The sequence below is a fragment of the Benincasa hispida genome, chromosome 9, assembly GCF_009727055.1.
Source record: "Benincasa hispida cultivar B227 chromosome 9, ASM972705v1, whole genome shotgun sequence".
Taxonomy (NCBI): Eukaryota; Viridiplantae; Streptophyta; class Magnoliopsida; order Cucurbitales; family Cucurbitaceae; genus Benincasa; species Benincasa hispida.
Genome location: NC_052357.1, coordinates 24,385,727 through 24,395,723, shown reverse-complemented (window position 1 = coordinate 24,395,723; position 9,997 = coordinate 24,385,727). Strand labels below are relative to the sequence as shown.

The 9,997-nt window shown below is 34.7% G+C and overlaps 1 protein-coding gene across 3 annotated transcripts; it reads right to left on the bottom strand.

Annotated features, from left to right (window-relative positions):
- Positions 1-308: 308 nt before the first annotated feature.
- Positions 309-6,025, bottom strand: LOC120085092 (protein TIME FOR COFFEE-like). 3 transcript variants are annotated; one of them, XM_039040946.1, is made up of 12 exons: positions 5,724-6,025; positions 5,274-5,633; positions 4,980-5,152; positions 4,588-4,897; positions 4,219-4,468; positions 4,088-4,139; positions 3,920-4,000; positions 3,606-3,822; positions 3,433-3,502; positions 3,242-3,308; positions 2,779-3,156; positions 309-2,674 (listed from the first exon to the last, which is right to left on the bottom strand). In XM_039040946.1, the coding sequence occupies exons 1-12, from the start codon at positions 5,827-5,829 to the stop codon at positions 959-961; spliced, it is 3,780 nt and encodes a 1,259-aa protein (XP_038896874.1). In that variant the 5' UTR covers positions 5,830-6,025; the 3' UTR covers positions 309-958. The 3 variants fall into 3 exon arrangements, with proteins under 3 accessions (XP_038896874.1, XP_038896875.1, XP_038896876.1); XM_039040947.1 differs by having other exon boundaries at positions 309-2,671; XM_039040948.1 differs by having other exon boundaries at positions 4,980-5,116.
- Between the last annotated feature and the right edge of the window lie 3,972 nt (positions 6,026-9,997).

The following is a 9,997-nucleotide window of genomic DNA, read 5'->3' as shown; positions in this document are numbered from 1 at the left end:
ATGAACTAAATTTTAACGCTCCCCCGATTACAATTAAAACCCATAGTACGAGAAATGAAATTTATTGCTATTACTTCATTCATCTAAAAAGCTAATAAAGTGCACAAATTTAAAACAAAACAGATGGTTGTCAAATCAACTTCCACATTTATTGATATTTATTAGTTGTCATTTTGCTATCAAATAATTAGATCATACCCATCTGATTACCCAAATAAAAGTAGACAAGAAGTCGTCACTTTTCCAACAGAAAAATGAAAATTTTCAACTCTATAAATCTCCTTTCTTCCATGTGCTTTCCCCAATAATTTCCTTCTTTTTTCAGTGCATCAAACTGTATTATTTATTATTTTTCACCACTGAAAATGACAGAAAATTAGAATATCATAGTGGAAAAGTTTGACAGCCCTTCCCAATAATGCTTACCTATCTTCCAAGATTCTCCTCGTTCTTCCCTTTTTTCTCCCTCCAGATATTTATTAATCTTCTTTCCCTGTTGCATACCAGAAATTCAGAATGAAGTAATAAAATTACCTAATCAAAAAATGAATACACTGTTTTTTTTTCCCCCAAGTATAATATCATATTCACAGGTCTGTCTAGCAATAAACAATATATAACCAAAAAATTGGCCCTACTAATATGCAATGACTTACAATATACATAGCCTAACCCAACCAAAATATAATCTCACTAGAGTTAAACTTGGAAGTTTCAACAAAAATCCATGCCCCGTCCGTCGTTATGCTCCTCGTCGTGCTTCTGGTGAATCATGTATCAAAATGTGTTGTTGGTTGTAAACTTCTCGAGCCTTCAATTCCCCAAAATGCCTCGCGCTTCATCAAATTGATTCTTGATTGTCCTTTCACGAGGAAACCAAAACATCTAATGGGGAGGAGCTGGAATTAATTGAACTTGATGTTAGTGTTTTCTATAACTGCTGGAGCAAAAAAGGAGTCTAGTATTTAAGTTCTGATAGATGACTGGGGCACGTGTTCAAGATTGAAGGCACATTTCTACCGCACACAGGAGACGATTTCTGGCCAGCTCCGGTCGATGAGCTTTCATCCTGCTTCGGTTGCGTGGGAGTAACTGAGGGACTGGTTTTACTGCTGATGTTGTTTCTTAATTTTCCACTGCTAGATGGGGAGTGACCGCTAGTTGGAATGTGTTGCATCTGTGTATAAGCTGGCTTGAAATCTCCTCCCCCAAACGATATCTGGGTCTGACCTTGAGTATTACTTCCTTTTTGCTGAATGGAATTCTTATGGACTGCAGCAGAGGAAGCAAGATGGAGAGATGTCATAGGGACGACCGAGGCCACTAATCTTCCCGAGTTTTTCTGCGCAGGAGACTGGATAGAATTGTCACATTGTATCAAAGGTTGTGAGAAACCAGGAGGAGCATTACAAGGAAACTTGGTTGTAGCTGATGAGGGCAAAGTATTATTAGTTGGTACTTTAGTACGAGGAGCCATACGAGATGCCATGGTTGCTTGTTGCTGTTGGTTACCTGAAGAACTGCCAGCGGGTCGGTTTGTTGTTGATGCAGCAGATTTGGTGGAGTGAGAGGGCCAGTTTACAGGGACAGAAGATGTCATGAAGTTGAGAGTCCTTGAAGAATTACCAAAAACTAGGGTCTGCCCTGAAGTTGCAGTGGAAGGCTTTGTAGAAGAATTTCCAGTGTTCCTATCACTGGTACCGGATAGAATGACTCCGTTCCTCCCTTCTGAAGTTTGGTGATTCTTCTGCTTTGTAGCTTGAGGTGTAGGTGCTACCTGAAACCCTGTCCGCTGTATATCAGGAAGATTCTGATAGACCGTTGTGTTTTGCGCTATCGGTGTGAAGTTGAGGTTAGATGGTGTACCATTTCCATTATATGAAGCAAAGGACATTGTGAGTCCCTGAGATGGAACTAAGGCAACTGTGCTCTTCAAATTTTGTGAATGAGACTGTTTCTTCTCACCATGATATCCACCATTGCCATTATTCATTGTTGCAGATGGCATCAAGGTGAAACCCAATGCCTGAACAGGCAAAATGTAGTTTTGTCCATAAGCATTTTTCTGAACTGAAGCTGCTCGCTTGTCGGAAAGGGATGTAGTGTCCTCTCCACTGGTTTCATTCTCATGCTTGCGAGATTGATTAGACAGTGGCAAATGCTGTTCTGTCGACTGCTTTACTTGCATACCATTTGATGGCAGTACATTGTTCCCAGGTACATGCACACTCCATTGCTGCTGCTGAGTTTGTGGTTGTTTATGGGAGCCACTTGGTTGGTGATGAGTTTGAGTTTGTGCTGGCTGAATTTGGGATGGATGGAACAGCTGAGATGGATAGAAAGATCCATTGAAAAGAGGCAAGGGTTGTGCATTGCTTGCTCTATATGTTGCGCTCGTCCCCGCAGGAGTAGAGAAGGTGAATGGATAGCCATTGCTCTGAAGTTTCGCCAAGTATGGAGCTTCTACTGAAACCACATTGGGGTGACTGTAGCTCATGTTGGTAGATACTGGAGGAAATGCTGGAAAGCTCACAAGTGTGCCAGCTTCTGGATTATTGAACAGAGATGTTGATTGGTTATTGGGAGATTTGGCGGACCCAGATTGATTTGCAGTGGCTGCGGCTATCGGTGCTTGATGCTGACCGATAGGGAATATGAATCCAGAACCAGGCTGCTGTAGAAAGAAAATAAATTATTTGATGTTATATACCGATCAACCAAATGAAAGTAAATAAATTACAGAAACTCAATGCAGAAAAATAGTCAAGAAGATCATACCATTGAGTTACCAAAAGGCGCTCCCGGTCTCTGCTGAAATACAAGCTGCTTGCTTTTAGCAATATCGGCAAAGTTAGCAGCCTCAGGACTTTTATCATTTACAACATTACCAGGAAAATCACCTTCAGCTTGCTCTCTCTGTTGCACAGAATTAAGGTTCACATCCAAATGATTTCCGGTCAATGGGTTACTCAAAAGCATGCCTTCTTTTGAGGACATGTTTTTGAGTTTGGCCTCTGCAAGAGATGCAGAAGCATCACCTGCTGGGTGGAAATAGTTCGTCTTTGTAAATTGCTGGTGTAAGTAAATGTTTCGAGCAACGTCGTAATGGGTTAAGCATCTCTTTGGTCGAGGGTACGAGAGAATAAAATTCGGATGCTGCATGATTATGGACATACAATGTCAAAAAATTCAGTGATGAATCCACAGATGGACTCAAATTCAGAAAAATCCTGAAAGGTACCTGTAGTTTAGTGGATGATTTGTCAACACTATCCACGGGTAGCACTGTCCGGAAGGGTGGCATGTACCTGTATTACAAAGGGGAAAAACGAACACGTTTCACTTTGGGTTGAATAGGAAAATTCTTACAACAAAATACATATAACCCAGTCGTTGGCTTAAGTATATAGTTCTAAAGAAATGATTTCTAACCCGACAGAAGGAATTTCGGTAGTTGGCCAGCCACCCAGGATAATGGGCAAGCGCACTGAAGTGGATGGTTCTGAGGGAAAAACAGTTATCATAACAGTTGAGAAGACAGTTTAGCATATAATCGTATTTTAATCAACATAATGAACAGAGTTTCAAGATGAAATGATGGGTACCATTTTTTTCAACTGTGCTGGCGGCTCCTTTAGGTTGCTGTTTTTGACTCTGCTCTTGCATTGCGATGCTATTGCTATCTAATTGTGGTTTCTCCAAATCCAGTTTAAAGAATTCAAACTTTGTCCCACTTGTCACTATCTTATCTTCATCGATCACCTTTTCTTTTTCCTTAAATCCTTCTACTTCATTTTCAACCTTATTTGAAGTCTCTTTCCCCTACACCAGATTTATGAGAAAAAACATATCTATTAATCAAAAGTTTGAAAAAATGAAAACCAGGTATATGGCTAAAAGTGAAAAAAATCTTGTTCACCATTTCTATTCCCAAACTCAAAGGCTTAGCATCCGGTACCATATCAGTCAAGCCATCCCTTTCTGGAGATGTTGGAGGAGCCTGTTCAAACGAAGGCACTTTTTAGAATCTTCACACTTGGAAAACGGGAGGAAATCAAAATTGAAATGTAAAACTGCAGACCCTGACCATTAAGTCAAATTTGAATTTCTCTTCTTTCTGGTTCACAGCCTCTGGAATCCTAAGAACGCACACAAAATTATATTGAAATTAATTGTTTCAAGAACTAAAGATGAAAATGAAGATCTTATATCGCTTACGATCTTGTTCGTAGTGAATCTTCAGGATCAACATCCCCTTTTGCGCATGAATTTGCATCTTCTGGCGCCAACCCAGTTCTCTTGCTTCCCTTATTTTCATCTCCACCAGTGCAAACTTCCTTTGCCGGTTTACTTTCCTCAGATGCTACTTCCAACTTTGAGGGGTAAATTTCAACCTCTGCAGGTTTCTCGGATTCCCCTTTAGCTGTACCATCCAATGACGAACTATCAACCTTTTTCTTCTCCCCAGCTATAATGGAAAACAGAGCGAAAATGAACGTTATCAATAGAGGATAATCGGAATAGAGAAGGGTAATTAAATTTCCAATTGGAAATGTTTGCTATAGCTCAAGGATTTAGAATACCCACCAACATTAAGTGACAAATCAGAGATAGCACAATTCTTTTGAAGCGAAGCAGATTTTTGGAAGGCGGTTGGCGAAGAGTTTGCCGTTGTAGATGTTACTGAAGACTTGGAAGCGTCACGAAGAACACTGGAATTCTCTGTTTCTTGCTTCGATGATTGTTTCACGTTAACTTCTTGCTTTTTGGAGCACTGTGGTTGTTTCTTTAGTCCGAAAAGAACCTCAGCGATCTCAATCTCAATATCCCCTTCCTTGGCAGACCGAGAAGAATCCTTCGAAGTCTTCATTGATCGAGTCTTTGGTCCAGTTGATTTCTAAAAAATTCATGGAAAAAAAATCACACTAATATTTCAAAAATATATGTATTGAACAATGATTACAAGGGAGGAAACTAACCATCTTCTTCTTAGCCGAAATAATGGAAGTCGACGGCGAAACAACCTCAGCAGACGACCGCGCCGGCGAATCGGATTGATTCCGATGACTGTGGTCGTCCGCAATGTCTTCTCCGGCTCCTCCAACACCACTATTTCCTGAAACCGTGCAATCATGTGATCTTTTGACAGAAGCTGTACAAAAAGAATTAAAAACAATCTTCACCATCATGAAACAGAGCATGATTCCATAAAACACAAAAAAAAGAAACCAATCGTTCTATTTCATTTTTACTTTCTTCGCTTTACACTATACCTGAGCGAGCCTTTCTCGGAACCGGAACACCAATCATCGCGTCATCAACAACCTTCCATTGTTGCTTCGCAACTCTCGGCGGAAGAGAGTTTCTCTTCTGGTTCTGATTTGAAACCGAAGAAGCCGTAGTAGAAGAAGAAAGAATCCGAGAAACTCCTCCACCGTCTTCAACCTCATAACTATCTCCATCGGCAACAATATCTTCAGCACTAGTATCTCCTCCTTCTTCCTCCACCTCTTCTTCTCTATTTCCTCCTCCCCTCCTCCGCTTACTCCGACTCGCAAACTCTCGATCTCGATCCCTCTTCCCTCCTCTATCCCTTAACCGGACCGTCTCCTGCAACTCCACTTGACCTTCCTCTGCAACAAAAAACAACCACCGTCAATAAAGAATCAAACACAACAAAAGTAAACAAAAGGCAAAGAAACAACGAAAATCGAAGTTCAAACCAGGTAAATCTCTGAAGGCCGTAGCTCTACTACGTCGCCTTGAGGATCCATTCGCAGCCACTATACTCGACGAACTCCTCGCTTCTCTGTTCTTCTCCATGATCATGCGTCTCAATCATGAAATCAAACTCTCTCTCCGGAAATGAATCGAGATTCCTCTTCACCGTCTTGAAGTTTAATCAAATCCACCCTCGCCGGAAACCAACCATAAACTCCGGCGAACCTCCGATGACAAAATGCACAGCAAAATGCTCTCTCTCTCTCTCTAGCTTCCTGGTGTTTATTTTGTGTGCTTTTATGTGCTTTTAATCTAATCACTTTCTCTTACTTTTTTTTTTAATTTTATTTTTTGAAAAAATCATTTAGGGGAATTTGACACTTTCACGCAAAACCTGCTTTGGAAGGGGGAAGAATGGACGGTTGAGATTGCAGGAAGAGGGCTGCCTAACTAAGTAAAATCATTGGAATGGAAAATGAATCGGACGGTTGTGATTGGCCGGCGCCAGCAAGGCAAAGAGAAAGAGAGTCGTTTTTCGATGGAATATTGCCACTTTGCACACATAAGCCACGTGTAACTTTTTTTATTTTAATGTATTTTTTAGTTATCCGTATCGAAATATATTTTTCTCTTCTTTTTTTTTTTTTTTTCGTTTCACTTCCACTTAACTCGCCACGCGCTTTATAACGCGTGAGGAATAATCTCTCCTCCTTTCTCAATTCTCCAATTCGGTCAGAGGACGGTTCTACAGTTGCTGACGTGGATCTCAATTAACGACACCACCACCCATTTTCCTTTGTTTTATTTTAATATTTGTCTCTTTTTTTTTTAATGCAATATTTGTTACATTTAAAATCATATTTTACTAATTTAACTCAAGATAATTTTATTTATTTAGTCATCTAAACAATTGTCCACCTGAACATTGTTTAATAAATAAAATATTTGTGATCCACTTTTAAAAAAATTCGATTATATCTCTAAAATTTTAGACCACATTAAAAACTAATTGATTTTTAGTTTTTTATTGCAAATTCCCTTTACTTATAATTATTTTTTTGTTATTTACATTAATAAGAAACAAACTAAAGGTGAAAACGAAACTGTCTTGGTTTTCTTATCTAATAAATTGTTTGAAGTTTAAATTGATACAATTGTCAGAATTCAGAGTATAAATTGATACAATTATTAGTTTATAATTTAATTTGATACGGCACCGAAAGTTAGATATAAATTGATATTTTCCCAAAAATTAGTTATGTGACAACTAAAGAGGATGCATGCTACATTTTCTTTTATTTTGTTAAAATACCATTTTAATTGTTGATATGTTTGACTTGTTCTATTATCATCCTTTTAGTTTTAAATTCAAATTTAGCCTTTATATTTTCCAATAAATCCTACAATTAGTCATCATCAATAATTTTATGTTTAACTTTTGCTAAAAGAATAAAGCAATTTCTATAAGAGATTTAACAAATATAGTCATATTTGTATGATTTTTTAATAAAATTTATTATGAATTTTTACTGGCTCGACAAAATTAATGACAAATTTACGATGAAAATTAAATTTAAGATTTATTGAAATAATGAAATAACATATCACTTAACAATGCGTCAATTTATGAATATAAGAAGTATAGTTAGTATAAGAAAATTTTCCTCACATATCATAATTTAATTAGTATTACATATCAACATCAATATTATTAACCATGGAATTTTCTATAGATAAATGTACAATTCAAATATGTAATTAAAATTTTATATGTGTGTGTATATATAGGGTTTGAATTTTCTTAATATTTAAAAGTTTAAGAAAATTTAATAAGTATTAAAGTTTTGAGAGTTTCAAAACTGAAATATTTAATTAGTATTTAATTAATAATACTTAAATATTAATTAATAAAGACAATACTCCTTTATACATTATATTAAATGGTGTCTCTCTCACTCTTTCTCTCTTTTTTTTTAAAAAAAAAAAAAAAAAACTTAATTGTTAATTTAAGTCCATTTTGTTTATTGTTTTTACTTTGAAAATGAGTTCATGGTACTACTTCCACTTCTACTTCCAAATTTCTTCCTATTACATTTACTTCTTATCAATTGTTTAGAAAATCAAGCTAAAATTTGATAATTAAATAAAGTATTTTTCAAAAAGTTGTTTTGTTTTTAGAATTTGATTAATAATTCAACAATTGTACTTAAGAAATATGTAAACCATTGTAAAAAATGTGGAGGAAATAAGTTTAATTTTCAAAAACAAAAACAAAAAACATAATGGCTATCAAACGGAACCTTAACTTTTGAATGACATTTTAAATGTTAAGTAAATTAATTACGAAATGAAAATATATAGCTACAGCACCATTTAGTAATCATTTCGTTTTTGTTTTTGTTTTGGAAAATTACGCCTATTTTCTTGTCATTTTTTCCATTGATTTCTATCTTTTCTAAGTACGATGGTTGAATTTTTAGCCAAATTTTTAAAAACAAAAACAAAATTTCAAAAACTATTTTTTTAGTTTTCAAATTTTGACTTGATTTTTTAAACCATTGGTAAAAGGTAGATAGCAAATGAAAAAATTTGGAAGTATAAATAGTGTCTATAGACTTCGTTTTAAAACAACGAAAAAAAAAAAAAGTGATTATCAAACATATGTAAATAATTAAACAACTCTTAGTGGCTAATCACATTAGAATGTATAGGAATTAGGAAATTGTTTTTGGTACCACATGAAACACTCATCGTGCCTATCTACATTTAGATTATTACACAAAACTATATACACTTTAGGTTTCATTCTTATATTATAGTTGTTTAAAAGTTATGATAATGATTTCGTTTAATAGACACAAGTCCCATATCTTGTTTTATAATGATTTCGTTTTTAATTTTATGGTTTCATCTTAAATTCTACATAATGGGTTTCACCTATCTTAAAAAATACGTAACACGATAAAATTTGTAATACTTTTTATGATGTAATAATAATGTTAGAAGAATCAGTAAAACGATAGGTTTTTCTTGCAGATCTAATAAATAAAGGACAAATAAGAGATTAATGCATATTTCTCTCTTGTAAACAACATATTCTTTCATGGCTAAGCATATAAAGCTTGAAAAATACCATATGTTGTTCATGGTGAGTAGGGGTGTTCAAAAAATCCGATGACTCGAAAAAAACCGATCAACCCAACCCAATTCGTGCGATTTGAGTTGGATTATCAACTTATTTGAGTTGAGTTGTGTTCAAATAAATGAAAAATTTATGAGATGGGTTGGTTTATGGGTTCACTTAATATAACCCAAATCAACCCGAATTTATTATTAACTTTAAAATATATTTTTTTATTACTTATAACACAATTATTTATACATATATTGATTTTAATTTTATTTAATTCCAATATTTTTTAATAATTTATTATTCAACAATTCTTAAAAGTAGTTTCTTTGCACTTTTTTTCACTATATAAATTGAAATTGAGTTATTAATCTTAATTCAATATACGAAAATAATTAAATTAGATTTTGACATATTTATGTTTGGCTTTTTTTTAGAACAGAATTTTAAGTAAATGACCCGATTAACCTGAACAACCCAACTCAAATATTTAATGGTTGGGTTGGGTTCATTTTTTTAATAAGGGTTATTTGGGTTAAATTTATAACCTGAATAATTGGGTTAGTTCTAAAAAGTCTTTCAACCAAACCCATGAACACCCCTAAGGTGAGACAAGTCTATATAAACATTTAATTCTTTTCCCTCTATATTTTTGCTTCTTTAATGTGACCATTACATTCGCAATAGTTACAACCCTTGTTTAGAGGACAATAAAAGAAAACGCAAAATTAAGATACATTTTTATTATTTACTTATAAGTTTAAATGTCATGATCATGTAGTATATAGTAGCCAAGTTGAATATCTAAGTCAAAATACACAGATTGGTTAAGATCAAAGCTATCATGGTACGTTTTAAAAGAGTTAAAATTTAGGTACCAAAAATATATATCCTCAATCAAAAATTAAAAGTTTGAATTCTCATTTGTTGATGTTGTTGTACTCTAAAAAAAAGAGTAATAATAAAAGTATATTCACATGTCACGAGATGGTCAATTAACCATTTAAAACAAACTAATCTCACTCTTAATAATTGTACTCAACAATTGAATAAGAATAATTCATTCAATGACTTATGTAAGAAAAAAAAAATACTTGTGGGAAAACAAACATAAATTTGAAAAACCAAAGATCAAAAGCTAAATGG

Excerpts from the sequence above, each read along its gene's own strand:
- LOC120085092 (XM_039040946.1), bottom strand. The coding sequence starts at position 5,829 with ATGATCATGGAGAAGAACAGAGAAGCGAGGAGTTCGTCGAGTATAGTG. Across the intron at positions 4,469-4,587 it reads TGATTTGTCACTTAATGTTG|CTGGGGAGAAGAAAAAGGTT; the intron begins GTGGGTATTCTA and ends TTTCCATTATAG. Across the intron at positions 4,140-4,218 it reads GATTCACTACGAACAAGATC|GATTCCAGAGGCTGTGAACC; the intron begins GTAAGCGATATA and ends GTGCGTTCTTAG.